Source organism: Topomyia yanbarensis, chromosome 2 (assembly GCF_030247195.1).
Source record: "Topomyia yanbarensis strain Yona2022 chromosome 2, ASM3024719v1, whole genome shotgun sequence".
Lineage (NCBI taxonomy): Eukaryota > Metazoa > Arthropoda > Insecta > Diptera > Culicidae > Topomyia > Topomyia yanbarensis.
In genome coordinates, this window is record NC_080671.1 from 183,671,771 (window position 1) to 183,684,851 (window position 13,081).

Genomic DNA, 13,081 nt, shown 5'->3' on the forward strand with positions numbered 1-13,081 from the left:
CTGGGGATAACAAACTGGCCAGTACCCACAATTTTGGACGGACTAAATACATAAACATTGTCATTCTGGTAGGTATAAACATAAATAAAATTCTTGTTAGGGAACAGCAAAAAACTAAAATAAGTCTAATCCTAAACCATCACATTCAGTAGTCACAGTAGTATCAAATTCATCCAAATAAATCCCCATCCTGCAAAGGGTGCAAGTGCAGTAATTTGCAGAAAATTTATTCAAAGTAATCTGGATAGCAAAACAAACTGGGAGCTTTTCTATTCTAATTTAACAAAGGGGTTTAATTTTATGGAGGACATAAACACAAGGGAAGCAAAGAAAACAGTAGTACAGAGTTTACAGTGGGTTAAATATAGAAAGGCACTCACGTTGTATAACAAAGAAATAAGTAAAGTTTAACGTAAAAACTGCTGAAGGCACACTTGTGAAACAATTGAAAGTACTTCAGTGGCGGCGAGATTAGAAAAAGTTTTGTCACTCTACTGCATGGCTGTTTAAAACAAGAGAAGTTCAGCGTGGCCATTGAGATTGCGGGAAACTATTTTAGAGGTTCAATAATAACAATTAAGCGAATAAAAAAGAAGTCGATTTTTTGCCCACCACACCAGACGCCCCCCGTAAAGCATTAAATTCAGTAAATTGGTTTGGGAATGCATTCAATTCCCATAGCAGGTTGATCTTTTCTGGGTACCTGGACAATGTGGAATTATCAAAATTATTCCTAGGCCATTTGTGGGGTCTCAGAATGCACCATAAAAATGGAATTGAAGAACTGGTGAAATTCAATTGTAGATGACACTTGGAAAAATAATAATTCTGCCCGACAACTTAAAAGATTTATCTCCTAAATAAAATAATAACTCAACCACTGCTTAGTATGCCGAAAAATGGTTTAAGTACTTTCAGTGGTTTAGTAACAGGGCACTTAACCCATTCATGCCCATGTTGTTTGTGGACAACAACGTTTTTAAACAGCTATAACTTTTGATTGAAGCAAAATTTGCTCACAAAAACAAGTAAGGTTCATTAATGTGATTATTGCCTTTAATTTGAGTATTAACAGTTACAAAGATCAGCTCTAGAGCTGAAGTTATTGCAATTAGTCTGATTGGATTCCGATGGAGCAGTGCTGCCAGGGACAGTTTACGTTAACGACGGAAAATGATTTTTTCATATATCTTCGTTATGGTGCAATATTATTGAAAACTGATAAAACTTATCAATTTAGACTGCCGTTGGCTACGTTTTCCACGTAACTGGACTATTGTAATTATTCTAGGAGAATTGTATTGAGCATTAGAAGGTAAAAATTGATCAGCTTCTAGCACTGCCATGGAAGCACCTATCTTTATGAAAATAGGCTTTTCGTGTTTCTTGACCCAATCGTTTTCAAGGAAAAATAATTTTGAAACCCTACATGCATTAGAAAAAAGTTGGGCATGAAAGGGTTAATACCTTACTGGGACCATGCCTATAATCAGCATCAACATCCTGATGTGGCACACAATAGAAAGGGGCCTGCCACAATAGATCTAAACATTAGTCGCAGTGGAATATGCATCCAACAGGAAAAAAGACTGTTCTTATTCTAATAACTGACATGTTCGATATATGCAGTTTGGTACTACATACCATCGCTGAATTTTCTATTCGACTCAATTTTTTTTGTGACGCATTACTTGATCATGCATTTTTATCTTTTTGAAAACTCCTAGAGCAATTAGTAGATGTGGCATCAAAAATGAACATTAATCCTTACGTTCGTTTTGCTGCACATTGCAGAATCGGAATGGATCTCCGTTGTAGCCCGCAATACACGTGCACGTTGGTAAATGATTGACGACTTGACAATCCGCATTCTGTCCACACGTTCCTGGACATGGATCTTGGCATTTGTTCCGCACACAGGCGCGATTCGAAGGGCAGTCTGAGTTCAGAACACACTCTGGTCGACATCCCTCGTACGGGTTTCCCAAATGGTCTTCCATACAGGTACAGGATCCGGCACCATTTTGTGCTTTACAGATGGCGTTGGCCCCACACGGACTTGGCATGCATGGAGATGATGGTTCCCTTGGAATATCTTGTTGCACTGGTACGCACTGACTAAACGGATCACCGGTGAAACCGACGGAGCAGATGCACATTGGCGTGTGACTAACGACCCGGCACTCAGCATTTGTTCCGCACGCACCGGTACAGGGATCTTGGCATTTCTGTCTGATACATGCCCGATTACTAGCGCACTCTGAATTACTGACGCATTCTGGTCGACAGTTCGGAGGTGCTCCAACCATATTTTCAATGCAAGTGCACGAGGGAGAATCACCCACTGGCCGACAACTTGCATTGGGACCACAAGGCGAGGGTTGGCAGGGATTGGATGGGGTCATTTGAACAGGTGTTTCGACTGAAAGAAATGATTAGGGGGTAAGAAATGATTTGCTCTTTTCAGTACTAAAAGTCGACATACTTATGGGTTGGCAACGTGAAAAAGGATCACCAGTATAACGTTCCGGACAGCTGCAGATTGGGTTATGATTCACGACCGAGCATCTAGCTGCGATGCCGCATGTTCCAGGACATGGATCTCTACACTTTTGATTATTACAGGCTTGACTTTGAGGGCACTCCGAGCTAACCACACACTCTGGTCTACAAGTAGGGGGGCTTCCGATGAACCCTGGTACACAAGAGCATACTGCCTGTCCATTGATTTCACGACACTGACTATTAGGTCCGCATGGAGTAGGGTTGCATGGATTTGTCTCCATAGGAGTTTGTAGAGGTCTACATTGTACAAATGCGTTTCCTTGTCTACCAGCAGGACAGCTGCACATTGGTATGTGGTTAATAACTTCGCATATCGCGTCCTGTCCGCAGGTTCCAGGGCAAGGATCGACACATTTACTTCTAATACAGGCCTTATCTCGTGGACAATCAGAATTCAGTACGCACTCTGGTCTACAACCTTGATACGGATCTCCTTGGTATTCCGGTAGGCATGAGCAGATTCCATTACTACATTGCGCATTTGGTCCACAAGGTGACGGATTGCATGGATCATCATTGACCGGTTCTCGCGGCGGAGGTGGCTCAGGATAACAATTTGTAAATGGATCTCCAGTGTAACCGGGCTCGCAAGTACAAATTGGTGTATGATTGATCACACTGCATCGTGCCCCAATACCGCACGATCCCGGACAAGGATCTCGGCATTTTTCATACATACAAGCTTGATTACTTGGACATTCTGCGTTTATCGAACATTCTGGTCTACAATTGGGTGGAGATCCGAGGTAGTTGGTTAGACACGAACAGGAGGGTGCACCGTTGATGTTTCTACACTGAGAATTGGGACCACAAGGCGAAGGAGCGCATGGATCTCGGGTAATGATTTGAGTGTCTTGTGGGGGAGCTGAGTAGAAAAATGTATGAGTTTTGGTTGGATCGAGTTACGTTTACTAATTTAGTCTTACGTGGATTTGGATAGCATCGTGTGAATGGATCTCCAGTGTATCCCGATTGACAAGAGCAGATGGGACTATGACTTTTAACGTTACATCGAGCATTGGTACCGCATGTTCCTGGGCATGGATCGACGCATTTCTGATTGACACACGCTCTATCCAACGAACATTCTGAACTTGAGACACATTCAGGACGACATCCTGGAGGCGACCCAATATACGTGGGAAGGCATGAACAAACAGCTTGGCCATTGATCTCGCGACATTGACTGTTAGGACCGCAAGGAGTAGGTTGGCATGGATTTTTGTAGATCGGCTCCGCTGTAGAAGAATGAAATAGTGATAAGAGCACAGCGTTTTGATATATGGCAGAAGCGGTAAGCAGATATTTCGCCAAAATATAATTAATCGAAATTTTGTTTTAAGCTAATTTTAACCAGGAATCTCAAAAAATGTCAATGGAATAAAACCTTGCTAAAGCGGAGCAAGCATATGAGTAGTTTGATAGATCGTACAATTGACTTCTCATATTCAGAACAGGCACAGCAAAGCATTCGTACTAAATAAAATGTCTTACGTTCTCTCTGTTGAATATTGCAAAATCGGAACGGATCGCCTTCATAACCGGTGGAGCAAGTGCATGACGGCAAGTGATTAACAACTTGGCATTCCGCATTTTGTCCGCATGTTCCGGGGCACGGATCTTGACATTTATTGCGAGTACATGCCCGGTTTGATGGACAATCCGAGTTCAAAACACATTCTGGTCGGCAACCTTCGTAAGGATTACCGAAATGATCCTCTACGCATGAGCAGGATCCGGCGCCGTTTTGCTGTTTACAAACAGCATTTGCTCCGCATGGACTTGGAGTACACGGTGAAATTGGTTCTCTTTCTATATCTTGTTGCGCTATGGAGCATTGTGTGAATGGATCACCTGTGAATCCGGTGGAGCAAATGCACATGGGAGTGTGACTGACCACTCTACATTCGGCATTGGTGCCACAGGCGCCAATGCAAGGGTTTTGACATTTCTGATGAATACATGCAAGGCTATTTGTGCAATCTGAATTACTGATACATTCCGGACGACAATTCGGGGGTGCACCAGTCATGCCATCTACACAAGTACACGATGGTGAATCATTCACAGGTCGACATTGAGCATTAGGCCCACAGGGAGAAGGTTGGCATGGGTTAACCGGGTTCATTTGAATAGGTTGTGTGACTGAAATTATGAGATATGAGATGTTACTAGAGAATGAGATGATGGCAATTTGCTAAGTTTGTCTTACTGATGAGCTGACAACGGACGAATGGATCACCAGTGTAGCGTTCTGGACAGACACAAATGGGATTATGATTCACGACTGAACATAAAGCGCCCACGCCACATGTTCCTAGGCAGGGATCTCTACATTTTTGATTGTTACAAGCCTGTTTCTGCGGGCATTCCGAGCTGGTGACACATTCTGGTCTACAAGTTGGGGCACTCCCGATGAACCCTGGTACACAAGAGCATACCGCCTGTCCATTGATTTCACGACATTGACTGTTCGGTCCGCATGGTGATGGATTACATGGATTCGTTTCCACTGGTGTCTGCTGTGGCCTGCATATTATGAATGCGTTACCTGTCATTCCATTTGGACAACTGCACATTGGTATGTGATTAATAACTTCGCATATCGCTTCCTGTCCACAGGTTCCAGGACAGGGATCAACGCATTTACTCCGAATACAAGCTTTATCTCGAGAGCAATCAGAATTGAGTACGCATTCTGGTCTACATCCTTGATATGGATCTCCTTGGTATTCTAGTAGACAGGAGCAGACACCATTGCTACACTGAGCGTTCGGTCCACAAGGTGATGGATTGCATGGATCATCGTTGACTGGTGCTTTCGGTGGAGGCGATTCGGGGTAACAATTTGTAAATGGATCTCCAGTGTAACCGGGCTCGCAAGTACAAATCGGTGTGTGATTGATCACGTTACATCCGGCACCAATGCCACATGATCCCGGGCACGGATCGCGGCATCTCTTATTCATACATGCTTGGTTACTGGGACACTCAGCATTGATTGAACATTCTGGTCTACATTTGGGAGGCATTCCTATGTAGTTGACTAGACATGAGCACGAAGGAATTCCGTTGGTATTTCGACACTGGGAATTGGGGCCGCATGGCGAAGGAATGCAAGGATCTCGGGCAATGATTTGAGTGTCTTGTGTGGGAGCTATATGAGAAAATGTATATGAGATTGGGCATGACTTGTAAACGTGTGTGCGTTTTCTTACGTTGGTTAGGATAACACCGAGTGAATGGATCTCCAGTGTATCCAGATTGACAGGAACAGATGGGGCTATGGTTTTTAACGTTACAATGTGCATTGGTTCCGCAGGTTCCTGGACACGGATCGATACATTTCTGATTGTCACACGCTTTATCTAAAGAACACTCCGAACTAGTGACACATTCAGGTCGACATCCTGGAGGAGATCCGACGTATGTCGGAAGACATGAACACACAGCTTGACCATTGATCTCCCGACATTGACTGTTCGAACCGCATGGGCTTGGTTGGCAAGGATTCACGAATTCGTTGATGGCTATGAGATGAATAGCGTACATAATACATTCATTAGAATTGATTTTGAAAGAGTTGTACAAAAAACCGCTCTTTGGATGTAGTTATACAAATTTTCTTTAAAATTGAAAGATGTAAAACTCTACCAAAATATTAGAAAATTTTATGAAGAGAAACAAATTATAAGATTGGTGCTTAGTGCTAATCTTTTCTAGGTACTGCTAGCGCTCAATCATATATTCAAAAAAGTGTAATCTGATAGTCACTGTCTGAATGGTACCTCAAGTTGGGGTTTCAAATTTAGTGCTTACGTTCTTTTTGTTGCAGGCTACAGAATCGGAACGGATCTCCCTCATATCTTTCAAAGCACGTACAAGATGGCAAATGATTAACGACTTCGCAATTTGCGTTCTGTCCACACGTTCCTGGACATGGATCTTGGCATTTGTTTCGTATACATGCACGGTTAGAAGGACAATCGGAGTTCAGAACACATTCTGGTCGACATCCCTCGTACGGGTTTCCGAGGTGATCTTCCATGCAAGTACAGGATCCCGCTCCATTTTGTTCCCTACAGATGGCGTTGGCTCCACAGGGACTTGGCGTGCATGGAGATGATGGTTCCCTTGGAACATCTTGTTGTACAGGTGTACACTGACTAAATGGATCACCAGTGAATCCGACTGAGCAAATACACATTGGAGTGTGACTAACGACTCGGCACTCAGCATTTGATCCACATGCACCAGTGCAAGGATCTTGGCATTTCTGTCTGATACATGCACGATTACTTGCACACTCTGAATTACTGACGCATTCTGGTCGGCAATTCGGAGGTGCTCCAATCATAGTATCTATACACGTGCACGAGGGAGAATCACCAATTGGACGACAAACTGCATTAGGACCACACGGTGAGGGCTGGCACGGATTGAGTGGAGTCATTTGAACAGGTGTTTCGACTGAAAGAAATTAATATGCAATGATTGCCTCAAAAAGTGTTCCAAACACGACATACTTATAGGTTGACAACGTGAGAAAGGATCGCCAGTATAACGTTCTGGGCAGCTACAGATGGGGTTATGATTCACGACCGAGCATCTAGCTCCGATGCCGCATGTACCAGGACATGGATCTCTACACTTTTGATTGTTACAGGCTTGATTCTGGGGGCACTCTGAGCTAACAACACACTCTGGTCTACAAGTAGGTGGGCTTCCGATGAACCCTGGTACACATGAGCATACTGCCTGTCCATTGATTTCACGACACTGACTATTAGGTCCGCATGGAGTAGGGTTGCATGGATTTGTCTCCATAGGAGTTTGTTGAGGTCTACATTGTACAAATGCGTTTCCTTGTCTACCAGCAGGACAGCTGCACATTGGTATGTGGTTAATAACTTCGCATATCGCGTCCTGTCCGCAGGTTCCAGGGCAAGGATCGACACATTTGCTTCTAATACAGGCCTTATCTCGTGGACAATCAGAATTCAGCACGCACTCTGGTCTACAACCTTGATATGGATCTCCTTGGTATTCCGGTAGACACGAACAAATTCCATTACTACATTGCGCATTTGGTCCACAAGGTGACGGATTGCATGGATCATCATTGACCGGTTCTCGCGGCGGAGGTGGCTCAGGATAGCAATTCGAAAAGGGATCTCCAGTGTAACCGGGCTCGCAAGTACAAATTGGTGTATGATTGATCACACTGCATCGTGCCCCAATACCACACGATCCTGGACACGGATCTCGGCATTTTTCATTCATACAGGCTTGATTACTTGGACATTCTGCATTTATCGAACATTCTGGTCTACAATTGGGTGGAGATCCGAGGTAGTTCGATAGACACGAGCAGGAGGGTACACCGTTGATGTTTCTACACTGAGAATTGGGACCGCATGGTGAAGGAACGCATGGATCTCGGGTAATGATTTGAGTGTCTTGTGGGGGAGCTGGTTAAAAAAATGTGCATGAGTTTAGAATGAAACAAACTGTGATGATTTATGAATCTTACGTGGATTTGGATAGCATCGAGTGAATGGATCTCCTGTGTATCCCGATTGGCAAGAGCAGATGGGACTATGATTTTTAATGTTACATCGAGCATTAGTTCCGCATGTACCCGGACATGGATCGACACATTTTTGATTGATGCAGGCTCTGTCCAAGGAGCATTCTGAACTAGTGACACATTCAGGACGACAACTAGGAGGTGATCCGATGTATGTTGGAAGACATGAGCACACTGCTTGGCCATTGATCTCTCGACACTGACTGTTTGGACCACAAGGGCTGGGTTGACAGGGATTTACGTATTCGTGAATGGCTGCGAGAGGAATATTTTTATGATAACAATAATAATCGCAATGAAGGAAGCAAAGCTCTGATATCTAAGACAAAAAAATTTCATGTCAGTATACTCTTGCAAGCTAAAATTTACCAACCTCGGTATCATATTATATAGTTTTTCGGAATTTTGCTGGTAAGTTTAAGACTAAAGTGAACGCTACTATTGTAAATCGTCGTCAATATAGTCTTCTGGTAACTAGCAAAATTCTCGAAGACTGAAGCTTTTAGGATTTCTCTCGGCACCAAAGATATGGAGAGATATCATGAGACTGACAAATGTTAAGATGCGGTTGATAGCTTTCAAATTAATATTTGTGTTAGTATAAAATATAAAATGGCTAAAAATTAGATGGCATTGATAGAAACTAGAACAATAATGTTTTCATAAGCAAAATAGTCGTAATTATGCAGCTAAATGTAAATAAATTAAAAAAATTCAAGACGCTTGTTGACGAACTTTGCCGTAATGGTGACTGAAGCAAATTAGAACTAAACCTATTCCCCTCGTACAACCCATCCGAAAAACGGTTCGGAATTGCTGGTTTCCATCGAAATTTCGGCTCACTCGGAATCGGTTTTGTCACTAAGCCGGAGCTCCGACAGAAGCAAGCCGAAATTCCGGCACATTTTTCGATTGGCTTGACTGGGCCGATCGTTTAATAAGGGTATGGGAATCTGTGTCGTGAATACATTTTACCATTGAACAGCGTTATGAATATTCAAGGATCAAAGACTTTATATATAGTAAAATTCCAACATGTGTCAACATTGTTACCGTGGTTAACCAAAATCTCCCCTTCAACTCTTGGTAACGATGGTGTCGTCATTACCAGCTATGTGTTATCTCTGTTCGCTACGTGCTAGGATCTTTTTCTTTTATAAATAAACTCTTGAGTAACATATGATCAGGGCGTAAGAGTCTACTGTCCAAATACACCTTTTTTGTTACGTTTTTTACTGATACAGTTAACCTCACTTTTTCGACAGTTAACTTGTACTGTTTAGATGGACTTAGAAAAAATTTCTCGACGATTGGAATCGCTCGTAGCAGAACAGAAAAAAAATCTAACTTCATGTAAACAGTACAAGCGAACTATCAAAAATGAACACTTGAGTTTATTTGTGACGTCACCCTAAAGTATTTAATTATATGTTTACAGTTGTGCTTTACAGGTTCATCCGGCATTTCGCCTAAAAGTGTATTTTCACAGTTAGCTTGTAGCCCCTGAACATATGTTTCTCGAGAATTATGCTAGACAAAGAAATGTGGTTGGTCGTTGATAGTTGTCGATATTGCACATTACACATTAGTTTGAAGGTCATGCAATGCATACCATCGAGCAACACACACACACAGACAGAAGTGTAGTATGTTCCAGGGTAGGTATAAAAAGAGCACGTTTACGTCGCAGCGCTTTCGGTGCAAACACTCCAAAGACGCCTAGGAATATTCACGAGAACGTGCACATTCATCATGCTTTTAAGAACTGTCCGCACATGTGTCATTATCGAATTTAATGTGGAATGTGCAATAAAATCCTTCTAAATGTTCGTAGAAGTTATTTGTATTCTTACCGTAAGCGATATTAAGCTCTTTTGTAGATAGCAGAAAATCGAAAGCAAAACTCATGTAAGTGCATCGAGCAATGTAGTCGTTCATGATATGTTTCATATGACATTCACAACAACATCCGACATTAGTAGAATGTAATAAAATGTAAAGCTTACGTTCTCTTTGTTGCAAGGAACAGAAGCGGAATGGATCTCCGTCGTATCCTGCAATACACGTGCACGTTGGCAAATGATTGACGACTTGACAATCTGCATTCTGTCCACACGTTCCTGGACATGGATCTTGGCATTTATTTCGTACACAAGCGCGATTCGAAGGACAGTCTGAATTCAGAACACATTCTGGTCGACATCCCTCGTACGGGTTTCCGAGATGATCTTCCATACAAGTGCATGAACCGGCACCATTTTGTTCTCTACAGATGGCGTTAGCTCCACACGGACTTGGATTGCAAGGTGAAGATGGTTCTCTTGGAACGTCTTGTTGCACAGGCATACACTGACTGAATGGATCACCGGTAAATCCGACAGAACAAATGCACATTGGAGTGTGACTAACGACTCGGCATTCAGCATTTGTTCCACAAGCTCCGGTACAAGGGTTTTGACATTTTTGTCTGATACACGCCTGATTACTTGCACACTCTGAATTACTGATGCATTCTGGTCGGCAGTTCGGAGGTGCTCCAACCATATCTTCAATGCAAGTGCATGAGGGAGAATCGCCCACTGGTCGACAAATGGCATTAGGACCACAAGGTGAGGGTTGGCAAGGGTTAGATGGGGTCATTTGAACAGGTGTTTCAACTGAAAGAAATGATGAGGGAGTTAGAAATATTCGATATTCGGAGGTTCTAAAAAGGCATACTAATGGGTTGGCAACGTGTGAAAGGATCGCCAGTATAACGTTCCGGGCAGCTACATATTGGGTTGTGATTCACAACCGAGCATCTAGCTCCGATGCCGCATGTTCCAGGACAAGGATCTCTACACTTTTGATTATTACAGGCTTGACTTTGAGGGCACTCCGAGCTAACCACACACTCTGGTCTACAAGTAGGTGGACTTCCAATGAACCCTGGTACACAAGAGCATACTGCCTGTCCATTGATTTCACGACACTGACTATTAGGTCCGCATGGAGTAGGGTTGCATGGATTCGTCACAGTCGGGGTTTGCTGAGGTCTACATTGCACGAATGCATTTCCAGCTCTACCAGCAGGACAACTACACATTGGTATGTGATTAATAACTTCACATATCGCGTCCTGTCCGCATGTTCCAGGGCAAGGATCGACACATTTACTTCTAATACATGCCTTATCTCGTGGACAATCAGAATTCAGCACGCACTCTGGTCTACAACCTTGATACGGATCTCCTTGGTATTCCGGGAGACACGAACAAATTCCATTACTACATTGCGCGTTTGGTCCACAAGGTGACGGATTGCATGGATCATCATTGACCGGTTCTCTCGGTGGAAGTGGCTCAGGATAGCAATTCGTAAAGGGGTCTCCAGTGTAACCGGGCTCGCAAGTGCAAATTGGTGTATGATTGATCACACTGCATCGTGCCCCAATACCACACGATCCTGGACACGGATCTCGGCATTTTTCATTCATACAGGCTTGATTACTTGGACATTCCGCGTTTATCGAACATTCCGGTCTACAATTGGGTGGAGATCCGAGGTAGTTGGTTAAACATGAGCAGGAGGGTACACCGTTTATGTTTCTACATTGAGAATTGGGACCGCATGGTGAAGGAACGCATGGATCTTGGGTAATGATTTGAGTGTCTTGTGGGGGAGCTGGTTAAAAAAATGTGCATGAGTTTAGAATGAAACAAACTGTGATGAGTAATGAATCTTACGTGGATTTGGATAGCATCGAGTGAAGGGATCTCCTGTGTATCCAGATTGGCAAGAGCAGATGGGACTATGATTTTTAATGTTACATCGAGCATTAGTTCCGCATGTACCCGGACATGGATCGACACATTTTTGATTGATGCAGGCTCTGTCCAAGGAGCATTCTGAACTAGTGACACATTCAGGACGACAACTAGGAGGTGATCCGATGTACGTGGGAAGACATGAGCACACTGCTTGGCCATTGATCTCTCGACACTGACTGTTAGGACCACAAGGGCTGGGTTGACAGGGATTCACATATTCTTGAATGGCTGCGAGAGGGATAATTGTAGTGATACAAGTCACGTTATGACATTTAAAACAACATGTTGTTTATTTTTATGTTCATAATGTCGGTTTGGTATGCAAGCTGAAGCATTCTGATAACAGCTGAGCTTTCGAAGTTTTTTTTAGTAATATTTTTAGGACCAGAGAGATGGAGAGATACCACGAGACAGAAAAATCATGTAGATGCGGTTCCCAGTTTTCCAAATTAGCATTTGCTTTAGCAGGGCCGGCGGAAGAGGTTCAAATAAAAATAGTGTTTTGAATTTTCAGATGAGGATTTCCACGCACCAAACTTTTCCAGGTGTGTAGTTTGCTGTACCTCATGCAGGGCTTCCGCCGGCCCGGTGCGTTCGACTGGTTGACTAAAACTTGTTTTCCCTCTTTTGTTTTCAGCTTACCGTTCAACTATTATTGCTGCAGAGCTTTTGAGCTATCAATTACTAGAATTATTTTAAGATGTTAGAATTGTAAGTGTATATTCCTTCTGAAGCAAAATAGATTATTTAGTTAAATGTTAATAAAATAAAAAATGCAAGCGCATTACTGAACAGTTTCCCTGCCATTTATAAAGCCAATCACAACCTGAACAGTGAGCACCTTTTATCACTGAACTGTGTGAATATTCAACAATCCATCGAAGTCGTCAAGTGCTAGATCTTTTCAAAGAAAAATTCTCCAGTAACAGATGATTAGAGCGTTAAAGCCAACTGTCAAAATGCACTTTGAAGAGTAAATATTGATGGACCGGTATTCTCTGCTGACATATCACAGCAGTAGATAAAAGAGAAAACGTTCCTTCGTCAGATGTGCTTGGTGAGGTTCGTCCGGTATTTCCCTTCAAAGTGCGTATTTTGATATTTATCTGAAAGGTTC

The 13,081-nt window shown here is 42.9% G+C and overlaps 1 protein-coding gene across 6 annotated transcripts in view; it reads right to left on the bottom strand.

The window, feature by feature from the left end:
- LOC131682343 (uncharacterized) overlaps window positions 1-13,081 on the bottom strand; it is a 364,899-nt gene that overhangs the window by 26,846 nt on the left and 324,972 nt on the right. For 3 of the 6 annotated variants that reach the window (XM_058963738.1, XM_058963736.1, XM_058963735.1), the window contains 3 exons: window positions 3,492-3,803; window positions 2,486-3,430; window positions 1,772-2,422 (listed from right to left, as the gene is read on the bottom strand). The exons of 1 other annotated variant lie outside the window; for it this stretch is intronic. In XM_058963738.1, the coding sequence (XP_058819721.1) occupies window positions 1,772-2,422; window positions 2,486-3,430; window positions 3,492-3,803 (1,908 nt within the window). Of the gene's footprint in view, window positions 1-1,771; window positions 2,423-2,485; window positions 3,431-3,491; window positions 3,804-4,059; window positions 4,711-4,777; window positions 5,723-5,783; window positions 6,096-6,384; window positions 7,036-7,091; window positions 8,037-8,098; window positions 8,411-10,161; window positions 10,813-10,873; window positions 11,819-11,880; window positions 12,193-13,081 lie in introns of all 6 variants that reach the window. 2 more of the 6 variants (XM_058963732.1, XM_058963733.1) reach the window with 2 other exon arrangements.